At 38.5% G+C, this 26,746-nt stretch overlaps 1 protein-coding gene across 2 annotated transcripts in view; it reads right to left on the bottom strand.

Moving 5' to 3' along the window:
- LOC143027251 (AH receptor-interacting protein) overlaps positions 1-26,746 on the bottom strand; it is a 53,428-nt gene that overhangs the window by 5,981 nt on the left and 20,701 nt on the right. For both annotated transcript variants that reach the window (XM_076188548.1, XM_076188547.1), the window contains exons 4-5: positions 21,675-21,861; positions 2,494-2,636 (exon numbers count right to left, since the gene is read on the bottom strand). In XM_076188548.1, coding sequence (XP_076044663.1) covers positions 2,494-2,636; positions 21,675-21,861 — 330 coding nt within the window. The remainder of the gene's footprint in view (positions 1-2,493; positions 2,637-21,674; positions 21,862-26,746) is intronic.

Below are 26,746 nucleotides of genomic sequence, written 5' to 3'. Positions count from 1 at the left end.
CTTCCTGTCTACCCTGTCATAAGCCTTTTCCAGATCCATAAAGGCCCAAAAAAATCCTTACCCTTTCCTATAGCTTTCTCACATATCTGTCTTACCACAAAAACCTGATCTATACAACCTCTACCTGTCCTAAATCCACACTGTTCCTCACCAATTACTCCCTCTGTTCCTCTCCTAATTCTCTCAATCAAGATCCTCCCATAAGTCTTTCCAACTATACTCAACAAGCTAATCCCTCTGAAACTACTACACTCACACTTGTCCCTTTTTCCCTTGTAAAGTGGAACTATACAGGCACTCCTCCAGTCCTCCGGCACTCTACTCTCTTGTAGAGAAACATTAAATAACATCACCAGCCAGTCCACCATCACTGAACCTCCTTTTTTTTTTTTTAGACATTCTGGATGGCATCCATCCAGACCAGGTGCCTTACCTGCTCTCATCATCTTAACCCCTTCCATACGGTGCCGCACACGTAGGCGTCATGGACTTAGATCTCGGTGGCAGCAGCCAATGCCAGCTGTACGACGTGTCGTAATAATACTCGCATCATAAAATATAGTCACCGCTTATATCGATCGTTCTCTCTTCACCCGTGAATTTTGATAACCATAGAAAATGCGATTACAAAAGAATTAGAAAGAATGTCATTATGGAGGGGCGACTACAATAAATATAATCAAGACGCCGATATGGCAGCCTCGCGAATACACTCGCTCCCCATGACGCCTACGTGTGCGGCACCGTATGGAAGGGGTTAACAACTGCCTTCACTTCATCCTTCCTTATTTCTCCTCCATTTTCCTCACTCATCATGGTCATTTTCTTAGCACTTTCCACTACAACTATCTTTTCCTCCCTATCCTCCTTCACATTTAGTAACTCCATAAAATACTCTTCCCGTCTTCCTCTTACTGCCTTCTCTTCCATTATCATCTCTCCATCTGCACCTTTTACCTTTTCTTCTCTACTTGATTTGCTTCCTCTTCCTCTCTTAATTTCTTTCCAAAACATCTTTTTATTACTTTCAAAATTTTCTATCATACTCTTACCGCATTTCACATCTACTTTCCTCTTTGCCCCCATTACCTTGTGCTTTACTTCTCTTTTCTTTGTACCTCTCATACGACTCCCTTGTCCTATTTTGTAACCAATCTGTGAAAACTGGCTTCTTCTCTTCTACAACCTTCTTTTATTTCCTCCCGTCCTTCTTGTTCCACACACCATCTTTGCACACTTTGTGACTCCCTACTTGAACCATCCCCATTCCTTCTCCACTCCTAGTTTTATTCTATCTTTCACTCCCTTCCACTCCTCTCTCAGCTTCTTCTTGTAATCCTTCTCCTTTTCCTTTTCATTTAAAGAGTTCACTCTAAGCACCTCCCAACTTTTTGTCTTATTCCTCTTTCTCCATCTATCCTCCACTCTCAACTTACCTTCCACCAAAAAATTATCTGATATTCCCCCACTCTCTCCCCTTAGAACACGTATATCCTTAACTCTTCCTATTATATTCCTATCTACCACTACATAATCCATTAACCCCTTCCATACGGTGCCGCACACGTAGGCGTCATGGACTTAGATCTCGGTGGCAGCAACCAATGCCAGCCGTACGACGTGTCGTAATAATACTCGCATCATAAAATATAGTCACCGCTTATATCGATCGTTCTCTCTTCACCCGTGAATTTTGATAACCATAGAAAATGCGATTACAAAAGAATTAGAAAGAATGTCATTATGGAGGGGCAACTACAATAAATATAATCAAGACGCCGATATGGCAGCCTCGCGAATACACTCGCTCCCCATGACGCTTACGTGTGCGGCACCGTATGGAAGGGGTTAACACTCTATCTACAACCCTTCCAACCACCACCCTCACCCATGTGTGCTTATGCTTGACTTTCTTCTGAAACACTGTATTTGCTATCATCAACTCTCTTTCTAGACACATCTCCACCATCAACTCTCCACTAACATTCTTTCCTGAAACTCCACATTTCCCAGCCACTCTGTCAATTGGTTCATTTCCTACCCTAGCATTGAGGTCTCCCAATACTACTACATTGATGTTCCTCCCTAAACCCTCTATGCACTCATATAAATCTATCCAAAAAGCCTCCCTTTCCTCTACACTTTTCTCACTACCAGGCCCATATGCACTTACAAAAATTCACATAGGAGACTTATTAAAGTGGAATAAAAGAAAAACAAGGGGACATGAAAAGGAACTCATAAAGGATAGTTATAGAAGAGATATGAAAAAAAGTGTGTATAAACACCATACAAGAATTTAAGAACAAAGACAAGTCACTAAAAGCATAACTCACCTTCCCATGTACTACTAGGTAAATACATATTCTACCATCTGTCAGTATATATACACACACACACACACACAAATACATATATATATATATAAATATATATATATATATATATGAATTAGTTTTATGAGTCTCCATACTTGTGCATCCAATGTCTTACCAGATTCATGTTGCAAGACTGTGGAACAATGTTCAATAACAGCATAATTTTCTCCCTGAAGCAGCTGGCACTGTGAATAGTTTAGAAGCAATGGCATCTTCATATTGTTTAGCTTAGTCCACTCCTCATCCCCTGGCTTTTCTCTGTAAGAGCAAGATTACAGAACTAATAAAAGAAAATGTGTAGAAATTAAATTGCTCTATCTTTCAACATACTGTATATTATATGAGACTAACAAATGACAAAAAGGAAATTATCAAAATGTTTGAGTTCTCTGTTCACATGTGTTCATACACACACTACAGTCGAAGTGACAATGAAGTTTGGAACTCCAGGAAAACATAAAATTTCGTGGATCTCAACGATGAGGGAGTACCTTTGTTGTATTAGTATGGAAGGGGAAAGCTTGTGGTGTAGTGGGAAGGTGAAGAAAAAGGAGAAAGGGAGGGATTACTGAGGAAAATGGAAGGAAATGAGTAAGAGGACGAACGGGCCCTAGAAGTCAGAAGGAATGTCAACAAGAGATGTGCAGACCATAGTCATAAAGACGAAGACATTAGTAAAAATGTAGAAATTAGAAATATAGATAAGAGCAGTGCAATGGAAGGTGAAGATAACTATTTCCATAGATTTAATGAGGGAGGAGATGACACCCTCCCCCAATTAGCAAGTCTTGAGGAAAAACTAGAGAACATGAACAAACAGTGGGAGGTTAGTTTCAGTCAACTTACATGGATTACACAAAGAGTTGATAAATTGGAAGAACTAAAGAAGGAGAACCAAAACCTAAATAAAATGGAAGAATTAAAAAGACAGTTAAGAGAAGTAAAGGATGAGAATGAGGAATTAAAGTATAATAATAAAGAAAATAAAGAGTCCATAGCAAAAGAGGTGCAGGGTTGGAGAAAAGTCCAAGAGAACAACAAAACTGAATTTAGAGAAATAGTAAACCAACAGATGAAAGAACAAAGGACACAGTTATTAAAATGATGAGGGAGAAGGAGAATATAGTAAGAGACTTAGCAGATAAAAAGAAATGTATAATTATATTAAGGATGGAAGAGAAGCATAATCCAAATAGGACTACAGGAGTAAATGAGGAGAGGGAAAAAGTAAACAAGATATTAGAAGTAGTTCAAGAGGATGAACAAGAAACAGGAAAAGAAATTGAAGAAATATATAGGCTAGGGAAATACAATACAGATAACACCAGACCAATTAAGGTTAAATTCAGGTCACAAACGACAGCAGAGAATATCTTAGCAAAAACAGGGAAACTAGCAAAAAGTGATCAGTATAAACAGGTATGGATAAAAAGAGAGATCAATAAAGAGGAAAGAGAGGATGAGAAAACAAAAAGACTCGAAGTTAAGGAAAAAACGAGAACAGAGTCAGAAAAAGAGAAATTCTATTGGAGAGTAGTGGATATGAGAGTGAGGAAATGGTTCTTGGCAGAGAAAAAGAGAAGGGAAACAGAAAACATGATGGAAGTAGCAGAAAATTAAAAGTGTCTTACACAAATATAGATGGCTTAATAACAGGCTTGAACGAACTGAATGATTACCTGATGGAAAAAGCACCAGACATAATGGGAATTGTAGAGACAAAATTGAAAGATCCACTACCACCCAACAGTGTATGACATGGTGCATATAATTATTGGATTAGAAACAGAGAGGTAAAACAAGGGGATGGAGTTATCTTCCCGACTAAGAAGGATATAAATGTGAGGAATGTCACATATGGAAAAAATAGAGATGAGATGATTATGATGGAAGTGGAGAACAAGGATGGGAAGAGCAGGAAGTTTGTGGTAAATTATGTGCCTCCTAAAACGGCTTCATGGGAAGAGAGAGAACACAAAAATATGTTAGAAGACACATGGATAACACTAAATAAGATAATGGAAGATGGAGGAAGAATAGTTATAATGGGTGACTTTAATTGTAAAGAAATCTGCTGGGAAGAGATGACAGTGAAGAGTGGAGATGACCTATGGGGAAATGTACTACTTGTTATGATTATAGAACCTACAATGATGCAATGGATACAAGAGAATACTAGGTATAGAAATAAAGAACCATTGAGACTGGACCTAATAATCACATCAGAACCTGAAATAGTGGACAAGATTGAATATAAGATGCCACTAAGTAAAAGTGACCACATACTGGTTGAACTGGAACTAAATGAGGAAAAATACATGGGAAAAAACAAACAATATAGAAACGGAAGATTGATGTATAGAAAAACAAATGTTGATAAAATAAGAGAATTCTTTAAAAAAGCAGACTGGGAAAGGATACCCAAGGAGGAAACAACAGTAGAAGAGAAATGGAATATTTTGACAAAAATTTATAAAGGAGTGGAAAAGTATGTTCCAAGACAAAAACAAGAAAAAGGATACGTAAAGTGTTGTTACAACAAAAGATGTAGCGAGTTAAAAGACAAAAGGGATAAGGCTTGAATAAAATGTAAGAAAGACAAAAGACCTGAAAAATGGAAAATATATACTAGTTATAGAAATCAATATGTACAAGTGTGCAGAGAAGAAAAGAGAAAATACAAAAAAGATGTCAAAGAAAAATGTAAAGATCAACCAAATCTATTTTACAGATTTGTAAACAACAAACTGAAAAACAAATAAAAATTAGAGAAACTACGACAAGGAGTTGAATACACAGCGGAAATAGAAATGGTAGAAATTATGAACAAGCATTTTAAATCGGTGTTTACGAGGGAGAACGTACAACTTAAGAGATGTTCAATGGGAGGAGAAAGTCCCCCCTATCAAGGAAAGAAATAATGAATCACTTGAGTAATCTAGATGTCAGGAAATTGCATGGACAGGATGAAATGGCAAACTGGTTTTTTAAAAAATGAACTAACAGACAAAATACATAGCCTATTAAGCAGTTCATTGAAAGAAGGAAAAGTTCCAGAAGATTGGAAAAGAGCAAATATAGTACCAATATATAATGGGGGAAACAAGGAAGACCCTACTAACTACAGACCAGTCTCTCTTACAAGTATGACAGCTAAAATTTGTGAAAGAATTATGAAAATTAGATGGGTAAGGCATTTGGAAAAAACAATGTAAATCCAAGGCAATTTGGATTTAGACAAGGATGATCATGCATCACAAACTTAACGCGTTTCTATTGAAGGCTAATAGATGTAATACAAGAAAGAGATGGATGGGCTGATTGTGCATTTCTAAACCTGAAAAAAGTTTTTGATAAGGTGCCACATAAGAAATTGCTAAAGAAATTAGAAACTGCTGAAGTAGATGGAAGACTTCTTGCATGAAAGAAAAATGAGTGGTGATAAGAGACAAATACTCTAATTGGGATGAAGTGATTAGTGGAGTTCAACAAGGAACAGTTCTGGCCCCAATAATGTTTGCTATATATATATATATTAATGATATGGATAAAAGAATTGAAAGTTATATGAGCTTCTTTGTGGACAATGCAAAATTGTTGAAAAAAGTGAACACTGTAGAAGATTGTGAGTCGCTGCAGAGTGATCTCAATAAAGTATGGGAATGGAGTAGGAAGTGGGAGATGGAATTCAATATTAAGAAGTGTAGTATAATGGAATTTGGAAGAAGCAAAAAAAGAATAGTGGGATCATATACATTGGGAGAGGAAGAAATTAAAAAAGTAGAAAATGAGAAGGACCTGGGAGTCATTATTATGAATAATATGTCCCCTGAGAAACATATAAACAAGATTTTTGGAGAAACTTATAATTTAATAAGAACAATCAAAGTGGCATTTACATACCTGAACGAAGAAATGGTGAAGAAAATACTAGTCACTTTGATAAGACCAAGATTGGAGTATGCAGCAATGACATGGTCACCAAGTACAAAAAATGTATAACAAAACTTGAAAGAATACAAAGAGCAATTACGAAATTGGCACCAACACTCAGAACTATCATATGAGGAGAGACTAGCAAAACTTGAGCTACAGACATTAGAGCAAAGAAGAGAGAGAGGAGACTTGATAACTATTTATAGAATCATGAAAGGCATAGAAACTATTGATAGAGAGGATCTAATAAAATGGGATAGTAGAGATACAAGAGGACACGGAAAGAAAATCAAGAGAGACAGTTACAGAAGAGACCTGAAAAAGAACAGCTTCCCTCACAGGGTAATAGACGTTTGGAACAAGTTAGATGAAAATGTGGTGTGTGCAAAAATGATACATGAATTTAAAAAGTCTAGATAAAATGATATATGAAGACAGGACACCACGAGCATAGTTCCCCTACCTGTAAAATACAACTAGATAAAATACACATCAAAAGTACAGAAAAGGAAGATTGATGTATAACAAAAGGGACTTTCGAAAACTTAAATTCTTTCAAAATGCAAACTGGGAAAAATTCTACATGGAAGAGACAAAAGTGGAAAAGACCTTTTGATGTGTGTATTTACAACTAGGTAAATACACACATCAAAAAAGTACACCCACCCAACACCCATTAATCACCCTTCTCACCTTAGCACCTTGTAGGAAGATTATCCCTCTTGCAAAGGGCAATGTAATGACAGCACTTCCAGAGGAGGGCATAACAACCAGAGCTGGTTTACCCTCACTGGCTCATTACATGACAACACCTTCTCATTATTCATTTGAAATAATTCATGAAGTAGATAAGTAAAACATCCCTTCAAACCTTGTAAATTCCTCTTCCATTTACAACCATTCTACATTCAGTCCTATCTTCTGCATGCTCTCTTCCTTACTTGACAGGCATTCTTCTTGCATCCAATGCCCCTTTCACTCCATCCATCCACCTCACTCTTGTATTTCTTCTCAAGTTCACCTCAACTATGCTTTCCACACTCATTTTGCTAGCCTTACCTCACTCTTTTTTTTCCATATGCTCAAACAGTCTCAGCACTTTGATTTACCCAATCCAGCAGCTTTCTTTCCACCTCTGGTCTCTGCCTCACCTCCAAATTTGTTGTTCTATGCATCCTTGTAACATCTACCATACTTCAAATTCCAAATTTGTTGTTCTATGCATCCTTGTAACATTACCATACTTCAAATTCCAAATATCTTCTGTATACAGTACCATGGGCACAATCACTTCCTCATATATACAATGACACAATGGGTCAATGAAAACACCAGATACAGATGTAATGAAGAACAGTTGAGACTGGATTTAATATTTACAACAGAACCGGAAATTGAGGATAAAATTGAATAAAAGACACCATTTGGGAAGAATGACCATATACTTATAGAGACTGAACAAAAAGAAGAAATATATATGGAGAGAAATGAAAAGTACAGAAAAGGAAGATTGATGTACAACAAAAGGGACTTTGGAAAACTTAAAAAATTCTTACAAAATGCAAATTGGGAAAAATTCTACATGGAAGAGACGACAAAAGTGGAAGAGGAATGGGGAGATCTTGATAGATATCTACAATGAAGGAGTGAATAGCTACATACCAAGACAGAAACAAGAGAGGGTGTATGTTAAATGCTGTTTCAATAGAAGATGCAGTGAGGCAAAAGATAGAAGAGACAAAGCTTGGAAAAGATGGAGAAAAGATAAAAAACCTGGAAAATGGCAAATATATATAAACTATAGAAATGAGTATGTAAAAGTGCAAAGAGAGGAAAAAGAAACTATGAAAAAGACATTATAGAAAAATACAAAGAGCAAACTTTTCAATAGATATGGTATGAGAATGGTAAACTTAAAAATAAACAGGAAATGGTGAAACTATGCCAAGGAAATACAGAATACACAGAATTGAATTGAATAATTGGGATTTATCTAGCATCGCAACATCAATGGTCATTGATGCCGCAGAATACACAGAATATCTAGAAATGGCCAAAGTCATGAATAATCATTTCAAGTTGGTTTTCACTACAGAGAAGGACAAAGGAAGCGAAGTGTGATCTCCCCCTATGAGGGAAATAATAATAACACAAAAAGAAATAATAGAGCAATTAACAAAGCTTGATGTTAGGAAATCACATGGCCTGGACGGAATTGCAAACTAGATATTAAAAGAATGTAAAAAAGAACTAATGGATAAAATATATAACATAATAAGTTGCTCACTAAAAGAAGGAAAAATAGCAAAAGACTGGACAAATGCCAACATTGTACCAATATATAAAGGAGGAAACAAAGAAGAACCAACTAATTACAGACTGGTCTCACTAACAAGCACTGTAGCCAAAATTTGTGAGGAAATTATCAAGAATAGATGGGTAAAACACCTGGAAGAAAATAATATAATAAACCCAAGACAATTTGGGTTCAGACAGGAAGAACATGTACCACAAATTTAATCTGTTTTTATTCAAGACTAATATCTATAATACAAGAAAGGGATGGATGGGCTGATTATGCTTTCTTGGACTTATAAAAAGCCTTCAACAAGGTACCACACAAAAATTATTAAAAAAAAAAATTGGAAAACATAGGAGGGATACAAGGCAACTTACTAAACTGGATGGAGGACTTCCTGAATGGTAGAATGATGAGAAAAATATTCAGGTTGGAAGGAGGTGATTAGTGGAGTTCTGCAAGGATCTATATTTGCTCCAATAATGTTCGCTATTTATGTGAATGACATGGATGATGATGTGGAATGTTACATGAGCTTCTTTGCAGATGATGCTAAATTGTTGAGGAAAGTGAAAACCAAAATGGATTGTGAATCACTATAGGGAGACCTGAACAAGGTTTGGAAATGGAATCAGAAATGGGAAGTGGACTTCAACATTAAGAAGTGTAGCATAATGGAGTTTGGAAAAAGAAAAAAATAGAATATCAGGACAATACAAAATTGGAACTAAGGAGGTAAAGAAAGTGGGATCTGAAAAAGATCTGGGAGAAATTATCTCAACCGACTTGTCCTCTGATAAACAAATAAACAAAATTGTTGGAGAATCCTATAACTTGCTAAGATCAATAAAGGTGGCATTTACCTATTTGGATGAAGAAATTATTTAAAAAAAATATCAGTCACACTAATAAGGCCTAGATTGGAATATGCGGCAACATTATGGTCACCCAGTACCAAAAAGAATATAAAGAAAATTGAAAGAATCCAGAGAGCAACCAGAAAAATGCTCCACCACATTCAAACTTGTCATATGAAAACAAACCTGCTAAATTGGTGTTACCGACTTTGGAGCAAAGAAGGGAGAGAAGTGACCTACTGACCATCTATAGAATCATGAAGGGCATGGAAATACTTGATAGAGAGGACTTGTTAAATTGGGACAAGAGAAACACAAGAGGACATGGAATGAAACAAAAAAGATAGTTATGGAAGAGATCTGAAGGAGAACAGTTTTCCACACAGAGTGATGGACACTTAGAACAAACTGGATGAAACAATAGTGAGTGCAAAAACCATACCTGAATTTAAGAGCAAACTAGACACTGTGAGATACAACTAGGTAAATATAACCTTTTCTTTGCATTAATCTCCAAACACCTATTTTTCATAATAGTTTTCATTTCTCCACGACATTTACTTGCCAATAATTCACCTCCACTTCCACTCACTGCCACATGTGACCCCAAATATTCAAAACTCTTCCCTTCCTCCAGCCTTTCACCCTTTGAATTTACCTCCAACCTGCTATTGCTATCACTCCTTAAACATTTCATTACCTCACTCTTGCCCATATTTACTTTCTACTCTAATACACTCATCCAAACTCTGCCACCAACTGTTTCAGTCTGTTCTCAGACTAAGCCAAAAGTGCATTGTCATCTGTACATCTGTAAACAACAATTGATTCACCCACCATTTCCTGTTCATTTTTCTCACTACCATATGCACTCACAAAAACCCACTTCTTCCATTCCAGTTTCACCTTCTCCCACATTAACCTCAAAGGCACTTCCCTCCACTTCACCATCCATTTTCCTACCTCATCACATGCCAGCAGAGACCTTCGTTCACTCCCTCATTCCTTAATCACTCCCAAACTCAAACTTGCCTCTCCATTTCAGATTAGACTTAACACTAACATTCATCTATCTTCTCACAAACAAACCACCAATCTCTTTCCTGTTATCCTCATCTGTATCACAACCATGCATACTGAATGACTCAATTATTAGGGTTCTGGTTGGAGTCATCCTCCTAGTTCCACTGTACAATGAACGTACAGAAAGGATGATCATTAGTATCAAAACTGTCCCACTCAGTGCCTTTTTATGGCACACATGTGGCAAAATTCTTCATCCCCAACACAGGAATTCAGAAGAGGTAGTCATAGAAGTGGTAAAGAACAGTTTCACGGGAACAGTATAAAGGAGGAATAGCTGCTGTACAAAATTAACATCTTTCAAAATTTACTTCAAACATGGGCAAATGATATATTGATCCTGTCTGGAAGGGTACCCCAAAACAGTCTCTAAAGCACTGGCTACATGTTACCATGTAATCAATACAGGCAGACATGAGTAGATTTAAGGCAAAGTTTGACCAATGGAAATCAAGAGATGGAACCCCATGAACACAGCTTGTATTTACCTAGTTGTATTTTACAGGAAATGGAGCTACGCTTGTGGTGTCTCACCTTTGTATCTTGCAGTGTCTAGATTGCTCTTAAATTCAGGTATGGTTTTTGCACACACTATTGTTTCGTCCAGTTTGTTCCAGGTATTTACCTAGTTGTATTTTACGGGAAGGGGAGCTATGCTCGTGGTGTCCCGTCTTCATATCTCATTTCATCTAAACTATTTTTAAATTCATGTATTGTTTTTGCACACACTACTTTCTCATCTAACTTGTTTGTCCACCACTCTGTGTAGAAAATTGTTCTTCAGATCTCATGTTTCTCTTATCCCAATATAACAAATCCTCTCTATAGAGTATTTCTGTGCCCTTCATGATTCTATAGATGGTAATCAGGTTGCCTCTTTCCCTTCTTTGGTCCAAAGTTGGTAACTCCAATTTAGCCTGTCTGTCTTCATATGACAAGTTTGAAAGTACTGGAGCCATTTTTCTGGTTGCTCTCTGGATTCTTTCAATTTTCTTTATATTCTTTTTGGTACTGGGCGACAACAATATTGCCACATATTCTAGTCTAGGACTTATCAGTGTGACTAATATCTTTTAATAATTTCTTTGTCCAACTACGTAAATGCCACTTTTATTGATCTTAGCAAGTTATAGGATTCTCCAACAATTTTGTTTATTTGTTTATCAGAGGTAAAGGAGGCAAAGAGGAGAGCAGATGTGAAATGGGGTAAGTGTATGACAGAAAATTTTGAAAGTAATAAAAAGATGTTTTGGAAAGAAATTAAGAGAGGATGAGGAGGCGAATCAAGTAGAGAAGAAAAGGTAAAAGGTGCAGATGGAGAAATGATAATGGAAGAGAAGGCAGTAAGGGGAAGATGGGCAAAGTATTTTAGAGAGTTGCTAAATGTGAAGGAGGATAGGGAGGGAAAGATAGTTGCAGTGGGAAGTGCTAAGAAAATGACTATGATGAGTGAGGAAAATTGAGAAGAAATAAGGAAAGATGCAGTGAAGGCAGTTGTTAAGATGATGAAAGGAGGTAAGGCACCTGGTCTAGATGGATGCCATGCAGAATGTCTAAAAAAAGGAGGTACAGTGATGGTGGACTGGCTGGTGAGGTTATTTAATGTTTGCTGGAGAGAGGGTACAGTGCTGGAGGACTGGAGGAGTGCCTATATAGTTCCACTTTACAAGGGAAAAGGGGACAAGTGTGAGTGTAGTAGTTTCAGAGGGATTAGCTTGTTAAGTGTAGTTGGGAAGGCTTATGGGAGGATCTTGATTGAGAGAATTAGGAGAGGAAGAGAGGGAGTAATTGGTGAGGAACAGTGTGGATTTAGGACAGGTAGAGGTTATGTAGATCAGATTTTTGTGGTAAGACAGATATGTAAGAAAGCTATAGGAAAAGGTAAGGATGTTTTTTTGGGCTTTTATGGATCTGGAAAAGGCTTATGACAGGGTAGACAGGAAGGCACTGTGGGAGGTTTTGCAGATATATGGGATAGGAGGAAAGCTTCTAGGAGCTGTCACAAGTTTTTACGAGAGTAGTAGAGCATGTGCCAGGATTAGAAATGGAGAGAGTGAGTGGTTCGAGGTAAAGGTGGGACTTTGTCACGGGATGTGTTATGTTACCCTGGCTGTTCAACTTATATATGGATGGGGTGGTGCAAAGAGGTAAATGCAAGGGTGGTGAGTCAGGGATTGAAGATGGTTAAAGAAAATAAAGAAAAGTGGGAGGTGAGCCAGCTGTTGTTTGCGGACGACACTGCGCTTGTAGCAGGATCAGAGGAGGGATTGAGGAAGTTGGTGACAGAGTTTGGGAGAGTGTGTGAAAGAAGAAAGTTGAAGATAAATGTGGTTAAAAGTAAGGTGATGAGATGTACAAGGGGTGAAAGTGGCAGCAGACTGGAAGTGAGCATTAAAGGAGAGCGACTGGAGGAAGTGGAAAGTTTCAGACACTTGGGTGCGAATGTGGCAGGAAAGGGTGGAGTGGAGGTGGAGGTAGAATGTAGATTGAGAGAAGCGAGTATATGCCTTGGTGGATTAAAAAGTGTAATGAGGAATAGACATTTGGGAATAGATGCTAAGAGGAGACTATATGAAGGAATGATTGTGCCAACAGCACTGGATGGGGCAGAAACATGGAACATAAGAGAGGAAGAGAGAAGGAGTTTGAATGTATTTACCTAGTTGTATTTACCTAGTTGTATTTTACGGGAAGGGGAGCTATGCTCATGGTGTCCCGTCTTCATATCTCATTTTATCTAAACTATTTTTAAATTCATGTATTGTTTTTGCACACACCACTTTCTCATCTAACTTGTTCCAACTGTCTATTACTCTGTGAGGAAAGCTGTTCTTTTTCAAATCTCTTCTGTAGCTGTCTTTCTTGATTTTCTTTCCGTGTCCTCTTGTATTTCTATCATCCCATTTTATCAGATTCTCTCTATCAATAATTTCTATGCCTTTCATGATTCTGTAAATAGCTATCAAATCTCCTCTCTCTCTTCTTTGCTCTAGTGTCTGTAGTTCAAGTTTTGCTAGTCTCTCTTCATATGATAGTTTTGAGAGTGTTGTATTTGTGATAAGGTGTCTGAGAAGTATGATGGGGGTTACTAGGCTAGAGTGAGAAATGAGGAGGTGAGGAGGAGAACAGGGGTGGTAAGGGAGTTGGTAAATAGGGTTGATGAAAGAGTATTAGGATGGTTTGGACACATGGAAAGAATGAGTGAAGAAAGACTAGTAAAAGAGGTATGGAAGGCAGATGTGGAGGGAGTGAACATGAGGGGACGTCTTAGGATGAGGTGGATGGATGGGGTGAAGGGGGCTTTGGGGAAGAGGGGAATGTCTGTTGAGGAAGGACGGAAGAGGACAGAAGACGGGTGAATGGAGAATGGTTGTATATGGATGATGTTGTAAGGCATGAGATGGAATGGGTGGGGGGATGGGAGGTGAGGTAGTATGTGTGAGCAAAATTTGACGCAGCCCGAAGGGATTTTCTCACCCTGTCTTCTACTTTTATACATGGGAAGACGGAGAGGGGGGGTCGCTGATTTAATGAAGTGGCCTTACTGTGGATGTGCTGTGTCTTCCGACATTGCTTCTGACCCAGGGCAGTGGACAAGGTGCAGGGATGACCTGTCATTCAGGAGGTGCTAAGATAAGAGTTAGGGTGGAGGAGTGTGGAGTGTATTCAGGGATGGAATGGGTGGGAATGATTTTATGCTTTTTCCTTTTTGGCTACCTCCCTTGTAAGGGGAGGTATGTATGTATATGTATGTATGTTTATCAGTGGACAAGTTGTTTGAGATAATTACTCCCAGGTCTTTTTCAGATCCCACTTTCTTTACCACCTTTGTTCCAATTTTATATTGTCCAGAAATTCTATTTTTACTTTTTCCAAATTCTATTATGTTACACTTCTTAATATGTCCACTTCCCATTTCTGACTCCATTTCCAAACCTTCTTCAGGTCTTCCTGTAGTGATTTGCAATCTGTTTCAGTTTTCACTTTCTTCAACAATTTAGCATCGTCTGCAAAGAAGCTAATGTAACATTCCACATCATAGTCCATGTCATTCACATAAATAGCAAACATTATTAGAGCCAATACAGATCCTTATGGAACTCCACTAATCACCTCCTTCCAACCTGAATATTTTACTCTGAGTACTACTCTCATCTTTTTACCATTCAGGAAGTTCTCCATCCAGTTTAGCAGTTTGCCTTGTATCCCTCCTATATTTTCCAATCTTTAGAAATAGTTTTTTGTGTGGTACCTTGTCAAGAGCTTTTTATAAGTACAAGAAATCACAATCAGCCCATCCAATCCTTTTGTGTATTATATCTATTAATCTTGAGTAAACACAGATTAAATTTGTGGTACATGATCTCCCCTGTCCGAACCCAAATTTTCTTCCAGGTGTTTTACCCATCTATTCTTGATAATTTTCTCACAAATTCTGGCTATAGTGCTTGTTAGTGAGACCGGTCTATAGTTAGTTGGTTCTTCCTTGTTTCCTACTTTATATATTGGTACAATGTTGGCATTTGTCCAGTCTTTTGCTATTTTTCCTTCTTTTAGTGAGCAACTTATTATGTTATATATCTTATCCATTAGTTCTTCTTTGGATTCTTTTAGAATCCAATTTGCAATTCTGTCTGGGCCATGTGATTTCTTAACATCAAGGTTTGTTAAATGCTGCATTTTTATTTATCTTTTTGTTATTATTATTTCGCTTTGCTTTTAAAGCGGTGGTAAGGGGTGGTGAGGGAGCAGGGAGATAGGGTTGATGAAAGAGTATTAGATGGTTTGGACACATGGAAAGAATGAGTGAAGAAAGACTAGTAAAAGAAGTATGGAAGGCAGATGTGGAGGGAGTGAACATGGGGGGGCATCCTAGGATGAGATGGATGGATGGGGTGAAGGGGCCTTTGGGGAAAAGGGGAATGTCTGTTGAGGAATGATGGGAGAGGACAGAAGACAGGGGTGAATGGAGAATGGTTGTATATGGATGATGTTGTGATTGCATGAGGTGGAATGGGTGGGGGGATGGGGGGTGAGGTAGTGTGAGAGAAATTTGACGCAGCCCAAAGGGATTTCTTCCCGTCTTCTCCTTTTCTGCATGGGGGGACGGAGAGGGGGGGGGGTCGCCGATTTAATGAAGCGGCCTTGCTGTGGATGTGCTGTGTCTTGCGACACTGCTTCTGACCCAGGGCAGTGGACAAGGTGCAGGGATGACCCATCATCCTGGAGGTGCTAAGATAAGAGGGAGGGTGGAGGGTGGAGGGGGGTGGAGTGTATTTAGGGATGGAATGGGTGGGAATAGTTTTATCCCTTTTTCTTTTTGGCTACCTCCCTTGTAAGGGGGAAAAGCCTTGGTATATGTATGTATATATGTATTATTTTGCTTGTGGGGGGAGATTGCACCTTGCTTCCTTCGTCCCAATGCTGTACCTTCTCGCTGGTGGAAACGGACTTGAAGTGATTATTCACGACTTTGGCCATTTCTAGATCTCCCATGTATTCTGTATTTCATTGGCATAGTTTCACTATTTCCTGTTTATCTTTAAGTTTACCATTCACATTTCTATAGAATAGTTTGGGTTGCTCTTTGCATTTTTCTATGTCTTTTTCATAGTTCTTTTTTCCCTCTCTTTGCACTTTTACATACTCATTTCTATAGTTTATATATATTTGCCATTTTCCATTTTTTTTCTATCTTTTCTCCACCTTTTCCAAGCTCTGTCTCTTCTATCTTTTGCCTCATTGCATCTTCTATTGAAACAGCAGTTAATGTGCACTCTCTCTTGTTTCTGTTTTGGTATGTGTCTATTCACTCCTTCATTATTGTTATCTATCAAGATTTCCCATTTCTCTTCCACTTTTGTCTCTTCCATGTAGAATTTTTCCCAATTTGCATTTTGAAAGAATTGCTTTAATTTTCCAAAGTCTGTTTTGTTGTACATCAATCTTCCTTTCCTATACTTTTCATTTTTCTCCACATATATTTCTTCCTTTAGTTCAGTCTCTATAAGTATATGGTCACTCTTTCCAAGTGGTGTCTTGTATTTAATTTTATCCACAATTTCAGGTTCCATTGTAAATATTAAATCCAATCTTGAAAGTTCCTCATTACTTCTGTATCTGGTGTTTTCATTGACCCACTGTGTCATTGTATATTCCATGGTCATGTCCAATAATACATTACCCCACAAATCTTCTCTGCCTTTCACTGTCATTTCCTCCCAACAATTTTCTTTGCAGTTAAAGTCACTCATAATTACCAGGTTATCTCTGCCCATTAGTATCTCATTTAATGAATCCTTTGTATCTTCTAGCATTTTCATATGCTCATTCTCTTTCCAAGAGCTTGTTTTGGGGGGCACATAAATCACCATAAACTTCCTACTTTTCATGTCCTTGTCTTCGACTCTAAGCATGATCAGTTCTACATTGTTTTTACCCTCCATAATCTTTGTCACATTCAAGTTTTTCTTGGCCAAGAACATGATTCCTCCTCCCTGTTTCTCGTCTCTGTTTTTAATCCAGTAACTGTATAACCCTTGTCCAACATTAATGGGTGGTATTGAACTCCTTAATTTTGTCTCCACAAATCCCATTATGTCTGGTTTTTCTTCTAACAGGTAATCATTTAGTTCATTCAGTTCTGAAATTAATCCATCAATGTTAGTATAGGCCACTTTTTTTTTTTTTTTTCTCCATCTTTTATTTGTTTTTGCTTCACCCATTCTGATGCACCATTTTCTCGGTCTCATATTGATTACCCTCCAATAGAATTCCTTGCTTTCAGTCTCCGTTCTCTTCGCACTTTTTTCCTTAGCTTCATCTTTTAGTGCCTTCTCTTTTTCTAATTCCTTAACATTCATTTCTCTTTTTAACCGTATCTTATTGTAATGTTCACTCCTTGCCAACTTACTTGCTTTTTCTAATATGTCTTCTACTACCATTTGCGATCTTAGTTTTATCTTTAGGGGTCGATTTCTTTCCTTAGAATAATGTCCCATCCTATACACTTCATCTATATCTTTCTCTACTTCCCGATCACCATCTTTTATTTCTTTTAAGATTGCTATTGCTGTTTCTTTTTCTTCTTTTTCTATGTACCTTACCAGACCATGTTTTCCCCTTAGTCCATATACCACAATAAATTTTTTCTACCCACTATCTCTAACCCAATTTCCCTTTTCTTTAATTACTTGAATGATTGTAGTTTTTGCATTTTCCTGCATCTATTGTTGGACTTTTTCTTTAAAGGCAATTTCTTTATTTTCTCTGTTTTCCTTCCATTTCTTAATCTTTTGCATACTTCCCTCACCTAAGTTTTCTTCAATTCTTTGTCATTTCTTGTATTTTGTTATTTACCTCTTTTTTTTAAGTTTTCACTATTGGTAGTATCATTAATTTTCCTCTTTTCATTTTCACTCTTAACCTCTATTATTTTATTTTTCATAATGTTAAGTTCGGTTCTTAGTTCTGAGTTTGTTTTCCTTAGGTCGGAAATATTGATGTTAGCTTGGGCTAAGCAATCCATTAATTCTATAATTTCTTTTCTTAGTTCCATGACTTCGTTCTCCTACCATTTTCTATTTTTACTCATTTCCCTTTCTATGTCTAAGATTCGACTTAAATTTCTTCTCTTGTACTTACCAAAACCTGAAAACAATTCTTCATAATATATTTACCTTACTGCTGATATTTCAAAACACCTGTTTACATCATACTTCCGCGTGGCATCCCTAGATGCCTCTACAGTCGCTGCAAAAAAAATCTATACACTAAGGACTTTTGGACAATAAAACTCAAAAGTACAACTAACATGTACTTTATTTCCACTTAAGAGTTACATTTAGTATTTTGTCATGTTCCCCTTGTTCTTGAGTACCATCTGGATCCTTCTGGGCATTGAAGAGGCGAGTTTGGTGAAGTAGGCGCTGTCCATAGTGACCCAGATCTTCTTCAGCACCTCCTTCAGGTCTGGAATACTGGTGGGTCGTGATTTCTCCAGTTCGTTTTTCATCAGATTCCAGGCATTTTCTATAGGGTTCAAGTCTGGGGAATTGCCTGGCCACTCCATAACACTGATATTGTTGTCATTAACCTCTTCAGTACGGTTCAAAATCTCACGGGCAGCATTAGCTGCCAGACGTACGATGTGTCGTAATAATACTCTCATCATAAAATATAGTCACCGCTTATATCGATCGTTCTCTCTTTCACCCGTGAATTTTGATAACCATAGAAAATGTGATGAAGACAGTTTAGAGAGTATGTCATTACGCAGGGGCAACTACAATAAATATAATCAAGACGCTGATATGGCAGCCTCGCGTATCCACTTGCTCCACATGCTGCCTACGTATGCGGCACTGTATGGAAGGGGTTAAGGAACTTTATCACTTCCTTAGACCTATGGGCAGGGGCACCGTCATGCATGAAATGATCACACTCATGGATGTCCCAAAATTCGAGCATGTGATCCCTCAAAACATTGATATAATTGCTCCCTTTCATGGTCACATTCTTGGGGAGGAAATATAGTTCACCCCTACCCTTGTTACCACTAAAGGCACCCCACACCATCACACTGTCTGGGTGTTTCACTGTTGTAACTGTGTACCACGGGTCGAATCTGGACACATCACTAGGGCGACGAACGATCTTGGAGCTGCCCCTGATCAGCCTGAAGGTACTTTCATCACTGAACATCACCTTCTGCCACTGCTCTGATGTCCAGTCCTTGTATTTCTTACAGAAATCAATCCGTTTCTTCTCCATGGCCTCTGTGAGCAGGGGCTTCTTGGTGGCATGTCAAGCTGGCATTTTGAGGTCCTTCTGCAGCCAATGTTGGATCGTTCTTACAGCAACGTTTTTAAGGAGAGCAGGATGTTTTTGCTTCAGACTAACAACTGTTATACATGGATCTGACATCACTTCTCGTTTTAGGATCTTGTCAGTGCGAGTAGATGTTTTCTTTGGGGCTCCAGAGCCTGGCTTTCTTGGTGGTACCGTACCAGGAGGGTGTGTGGCGGCTGCTTTCTTCAGACTGTAAATGACCATTCTTGTCACCTGCAGGTCTGCGGCAACACGTATCACAGACATTCCTGCTCTAACAGAGCTAGGGCACGGGCCTTTTCTTGCATTGAAAGCTTGGAACGACCCATTTTGATCACCAGAAGGAGAGTTAGAGGGCACCAAAGTCAGTGAAAAAGTGAACAAAAGGGCACTAAAGAGCAGCATGCATAGACTCCTCTCTCATCTAGCGCTGGCAGCGCACTGAAGCGTGATGTGTTGGCGAACAGTGTAAAAAGGCGAGCTCTACACACCCACGTCATCAGTGACTCCGCCCACTTTTTATTATGGCGGGAAATCAAGTGAAATCTATTCATAAAATCCCGTCTATAGATTTTTTTTGTGGAAAAAATGTATAGATTTTTTTGTGGCGACTGTACTGTTGAGTCATCTTTTGATTCAAACTTATAGATGTTTTCCTGTATTTTCTCTTATTACGTCAAACTAGCATTGCAGAGACTTCATTGTGGACACCCACAACTGCTCCCCTCCCATTCAATACAAACCAGGCTTCCTTCTTTTGTTGTATAACCAAGAATTTTCCTCTTCTACAGAGCACAAATGAAGAGATGTTTACTTAGTTGAAATACAGATACATCAACAGATTGACTGAAATAGAACACCTTTGGATGGAGCTTGAGAGGGTAACTGATTTTCTTTATAACTCGTATGTCATAGTTCATTGACACTGGACTAACCAAGAAGACTGGACAGCTGCATACAGCAACCAAAAATGCTCCCCATAAAACACCACATGAAAATGACAGTAACACCACACACCCATCACACTACATCTCACAAGCACCACCAACAGAATACAACAAGAAAACATCAGCTGCATGCTACTCATTAATAACAACCTACCACATGTACCATATAATACATCCACACTCAGATCACTGAAGCCCTTTAAGACAGACTACCAAATTCAATATTCCACCAACATCCCCTAGACATCTATCTATATACCAAGGGCTTCTTCCTCCTTATAAAAGAGGTAGCCAGTCAAGGCACACACCCACTCCCACCCATAGTTTCCCTCTCATCTTAGCTTCTTATAGATAAAGGATCATCCCTGTCTCCTGCCCTTTGCTTGGGTCAGACATGAACCCCACAGAAAAAAGCCCTCCCACATCAAGTGAGAACTGGTACACTTGCAATCAGGACACTAGCCAGTATTGAAACTACCAACACAGATTCAAACTGCCCTAGATGCAACCACCACAGACGACACAAAACACCTCATACTACAGTGCCCCACTCTAACAATCCCTAGATAACACAATATATCTTCCTTGAGTGACTCTGGACCTGCCTGGAAGTTCTTGCTGATACCTGAAGGCTGCAGGTCTTCTGCAGGAGAGACCAGGGCAACATATTGACTAATTTATAACCAACAACAACTTCAAAAGTGAACCACTCACTATATGTTTGGTTACCCAGGAGGGCATCTTGTAATTATTAGTCATACATACAATATATGAAAAAAATATAAACTAATACATCTATTCATTTAATGACCCAAATTTGGGGTTCTGGTTGGAGCTCTCCTCCCAGACACTCTTATGCCTTAACTTCTCATAGGTTGAACATAGAGAGCAGGATCCCTAGTCTCATCATTCCATCATGTGGCATGAAAATCACTGCTGAACAGGGAAGGGTGAAGACAGGGAATAGGTGTGAGTGAAGAATGGTTGTGTATAGATATTTTGAAGCAGCACAATGGAATTTTTCCCTGTCTTCTCTGTTTTTCCACAAGGAGACAGAGGTTGGGTCACCAAGTAAATGAAGTAGCCCTGCTCTGGATGTGCTGTGTCTTGCTGCATTGCTTCTGACCTGGGCAGTAAGCAGGAGACAAGGATGATACTTAATACATGAGGAGCTAAAATGAAAATGAAACAACGGGTGGAGGGTGGGAATGAAATGGGTAGGAGTGGGTGTGCACCTTGGTTGACTACCTCCTTTATGAGAAGAGGCCCTTGGTATATGGATAGATAGACATCAGTCCATGATTTCTCTTTGTACTAAGTTGTCTACATCTTGGAATATACAAACCTTAGAATAAGCTGTTCAAGTCTTCCAAGGGCTTCTTTGTATTTCTGACATGCTTCTTCATGCTTCCCTTCCTTATATAGCATATTACCATTTTCTCTCAGTGCTGGGATACTCTCAAATCGCTCATTATCAGTCATTGCCCAAAATTCCTTCTCATATGTTCCATGTCCTTCCACCTTACACAACTCTGAAGATGAGGAAAGAAATCTTTACATCAGAAACAGAAATATGTCTTAAATGCAGCATATATGATAGAAACAGAAGGAAAAAGTGTTTATGAAGCTACTCTTTCACTATCATATACTAAATCCCTCACTAATCAAGGCAATAAAAAAAACCCAGAAGAAACTTGAACCTACTCATAGAGGTAGGATTTTAATTAATTTTACTTTTCTTATTCTGAATCAATTTCTCATAATCTACATATTTCATTGAGCAGCAGCTCACCACCCAAATAAAAATGAATAAAATATAGCCAAACTGGAAATCAATAAAACAATCCATTCCCCCCAGGTTTCTGTTGCAGATGACCTGCAGTCTCCAGGAAACTGGCAACTGCCTTCAGGTGGAACCATAAGTCATTTAGGGAAGAGATATTGTGTTGCTGTCTTGGGATTGTTAGCATGGGGCATTGTAGTATGAGATTCTCTGTGTCCTCTGTGTGGTGGTTGCATCTGGGGAGGTTTGAATCTGTGAACAGGCTTATTTTGCATTGGTACTGTCACTGCATGTTTGTCCTGAATACTACCATGCTAGTGTATTTAAATAATTTTAGTATACAAGAAAGGAGGAACACTCATTACATCCCATCTCCTACTCTCCAATTTATCATACCTATCATGAGTGGGAAGTTTTTTTTTCTTCTGTGTTTTAAATCTGGGGGTTGTTGGAGTACAGTTTAGTGGTTTTTCTTGAAGGGCTTGTTTAGTTATCTTGGTGTGAATATGTTTCTGTGTGGATGTTCTGTGTTATAGGTGGAAAGATGTTTATAGATGTTTGAGTAGTATGCAGCTGCAGTAGTTTTTTGTTTTGTTTTGTAACATTCTGTTGATGGTGCTTGTGAAATGTAGTGTGAAAGGTGTGTGGTATTAAAGGTTCTGGTGAAGAAATGTGTTCCTGTCATTTCATGTGGTATTCTATGGGGAGGATTTTGGTTTCTGTATGCAGATGTCCAATTTACCTAGTTGTATCTTACAGGAAGGGGAGCTATGCTCATGGTGTCCCATCTTTGTATCTCACAGTGTCTATTTTGCTCTTAAATTCATGTATAGTTTTTGCACACTATTGTTTTGCCCAGTTTGTTCCAGATGTCTACTACTCTGTATGGAAAGCTGTTTTTTTTCAGGTATCTTCTATAACTATCCTTTTTCATTTTTTTTTCATGATCTATTGTGTTTCTCTTGTCCCAATTTAGTAAGTCCTCTCTATCAAGGACTTCTGTGCCTTTCATGATTCTGTAGATGGTCAGTAGGTCACCTCTCTCTCTTCTTTATTCCAAAGTCGGTAATTTCAATTTACCCAGTCTCTCCTCATATGACAGGTTTGAAAGTGCTGGAACCATTTTTGTGGTTGCTCTCTGGATTTTTTCAATTTTCTTTATATTCTTTTTGGTACTAGTTAACCATAGTGTTGCAGTATACTCCAGTCTTGCCCTTATTACTGTAACTAATATTTCTTCTAGGAGCTTCTAGAAAGTTTCTAGGGGCTGTCAAGAGTTTTTATGAGAGTAGTAGAGCTTGTCAGGATTAGAAATGGAGAGAGTGAGTGGTTCTAGGTAAAGGTGGGACTTCGTCAAGGATGCATTATGTCGCCCTGGCTGTTCAACTTGTACATGGATGGGGTAGTGCAAGAGGTAAATGCAAGGGTGGTGGGTCAGGGATTGGAGATGGGTTAAAGAAAATGGAGAAAAGTGGGAGGTGAGCCAGATGTTGTTTGTGGACGACACTGCGCTTGTGGCAGGATTGGAGGAGGGATTGAGGAAGCTGGTGACAGAGTTTGGGAGAGTGTGTGATAGAAGAAAGCTGAAGATGAATGTGGGTAAAAGTAAGGTGATGAGATGTTCAAGGGGTGAAAGTGGCAGCAGACTGGAAGTGAGCATTAAGGGAGAGGAATTGGAGGAAGTGGATAGTTTTAGATACTTGGGTGCAAATGTGGCAGGAAAAGGTGGAATGGAGGTGGACGTAGAATGTAGATTGAGAGAAGCAAGTAAATGCCTTTGTGGATTAAAAAGTGTAATGAGGAATAGACATTTGGGAATGGATGCTAAGGGGAGACTGTATGAAGGAGTGATTGTGCCAACAGCACTGTATGGGGCAGAAACATGGAACATAAGAGAGGAAGAGAGAAGGAGTTTGAATGTGTTTGAGATGAGGTGTCTGAGAAGTATGATGGGTGTTACTAGGCTAGATAGTGAGAAATGAGGAGAACAGGGGTGGTAAGGGAGTTAGGAGATAGGGTTGATGAAAGAGTATTAGGATGGTTTGGACACATGGAAAGAATGAGTGAAGAAAGACTAGTAAAAGAGGTATGGAAGGCAGATGTGGAGGGAATGAACATAGTCGGGGCATCCTAGGATGAGGTGGATGGATTGGGTGAAGGGGGCTTTGGGGAAGAGGGGAATGTCTGTTGAGGAAGGACGGGAGAGGACAGAAGACAGGGGTGAATGGAGAATGGTTGTATATGGATGATGTTGTGATGCATGAGGTGGAATGGGTGGGGGGATGGGGGGTGAGGTAGTATGTGTGAGCAAAATTTGATGCAGCCCGAAGGGATTTCTCCTTGTCCTCTCCTTTTATGCATGGGGGGACAGAGGAGGGTCGCCGATTTAATGAAGCGGCCTTGCTGTGGATGTGCTGTGTCTTGCAACACTGCTTCTGACCCAGGGCAGTGGACAAGATGCAGGGATGACCTGTCATCCAGGAGGTGCTAAGATAAGAGGGAGGGTGGAGGGGTGTGGAGTGTATTCAGGGATGGAATGGGTGGGAATGATTTTATGCTTTTTCCTTTTTGGCTACCTCACTTGTAAGGGGGAAAAAGCCTTGGTATATGTAATATTTCTTTAACCATTTCTTTATCTAAATAGGTAAAAGCCACCTTTATTGATCTTGGCAGGTTGTAGCATTCTCTGACAATTTTGTTTATTTGTTTATCAGAGGACAAGTTAAGGTAATTACTCCCAGGTCTTTTTCAGATCCCACTTTCTTTACTTCTTTTGTTCCAATTGTGTATTGTCCTGATATTCTTTTCTTATTTTTTCTAAACTCCATTATGCTACATTTCTTAATGTTGAAGTCTACTTCCCACTTCTGACTCCATTTTCAAACCTTGTTTAGGTCTCTCTGTAGTGATTCACAATCCATTTTGGTTTTCACTTTCCTCAACAATTTGGCATCATCTGCATAGAAGCTCATGTAACATTCCACATTTTTATCCATGTCATTCACATAAATAGTGAACATTTTTGGAGCTAATACTGATCCCTGTGGAACTCCACTAATCATCTCCCTCCAACCTGAACACTTTTCTCTGAAAATGTTTCTCATTTTTCTACCATGCAAAAAATCATCCATCCAGTTTAGTAGGTTGCCTTCTATCCTTCCCATGTTTTCCAATTTTTTAAATAATTTTTTGTGTGGTACTTTGACGAAGGCTTTTTGTAAGTCTTGGAAAGCACAATCAGCCCATCCATCTCTTTCTTGTATTATATCCATTAGACTTGAGTAAAAACAGATTAAATTTGTGGTACATAATCTTTCCTGTCTGAATCCAAATTGTCTTGAGTTTATTACATTGTTTTCTTCCAGGTGTTTTATCTATTTTTGATAACATATCACAAATTTTGGCTACAGTGCTTGTAAGGGAGACCAGTCTGTAATCAGTTGGTTCTTCTTTGTTTCCTCCTTTATATATTGGTACAATGTTGGCATTTTTCCAGTCTTTTGATATTTTTCCTTCTTTGTCCATTAGTTCTTCATTACATTCTTTTAACATCCAATTTGCAATTCTGTCTAGGCTGTGCAATTTCCTAATGTCAAGCTTCGTTAATTGATCCATTATTTCTTTTTGTGTTATTGTTATTTCCCTCATGGGGGGAGATCACACCTCACTTCCTTCATCCCACTGCTGTACTTTTTTGGATGCGGCTTTGGTGCATCCTGTTATTACTCTCAGGGCTTTATTCTGTAGTGTCTAAAGTTGTTTGTGTTTGTCTTGCTGACTGTTGGGAAGCATGCTTAGGAGGCATAACTAAGGGTGATTCTTATGAAATGGTTGAAGATGATTATTAGTTTCTAGTCCAAAGTCAGTACTTCTGATAGATTGAAAAAGTTTTTTTTTTTGTTGACTTTGATATCTGGTCCTTCATATATACAATGCAAAGTACTAAAAGTGGTTACTAATTCAAAAAGATGGTCACTGAATTATTCAATGAAAAGTAAAGATGGCAAAAGAGGAGAAAAATCTGGGAGTATTGACAAAGGATAACCTGTCACCTGACAAAATTATTAAGATTATGGTAGAGACATACAAATCATTGAAGAACATAAATATGGCTTTTCACTATATACATGAAGAAATTATGAAAAATGCAGAGTTATATACTCAAACTGGAATATGCAGCAATATGGTTCCTGTTGAAGTGATATGATCCCTGTTGAAGGTAAAAGATATAAGCAAGATCAAGAAAATATAAACAGCAGAAATAAAATGGTCCCCAGCCTTGTATAAAAGCTGTAGAGGAAGAAAGTAAAGACACTTGAACTGCCATCATTAAAGGATCAAAGAAAAAGAGGTGACTTGTGTATGATGTTCAAGTCATTGAAGGAGATGGACAAAACTGCCACAAAAGATCTCTTGACCTGGGATGGGAGGGCATCGTGTATTTACCTAGTTGTATTATATGGGAAAGGGAGCTATGGTCGTAGTGACCTGTCTTTGTGTCTCACAATATCTAGTTAGTTCTTAAATTCTTGTATGGTGCTTACACACACTATTGTTTTGACCAATTTGTTCCAAATATTCACCACTCTGTGTGGAAAACTGAACTTTTCTATAACTATCCTTTTTGAGTTTTT

Source organism: Oratosquilla oratoria, chromosome 7 (assembly GCF_046742065.1).
Source record: "Oratosquilla oratoria isolate Oo_2021 chromosome 7, ASM4674206v1, whole genome shotgun sequence".
Lineage (NCBI taxonomy): Eukaryota > Metazoa > Arthropoda > Malacostraca > Stomatopoda > Squillidae > Oratosquilla > Oratosquilla oratoria.
Note: the sequence above shows the minus strand (reverse complement) of the source record. Positions and strands in the feature narration are given on the sequence as shown.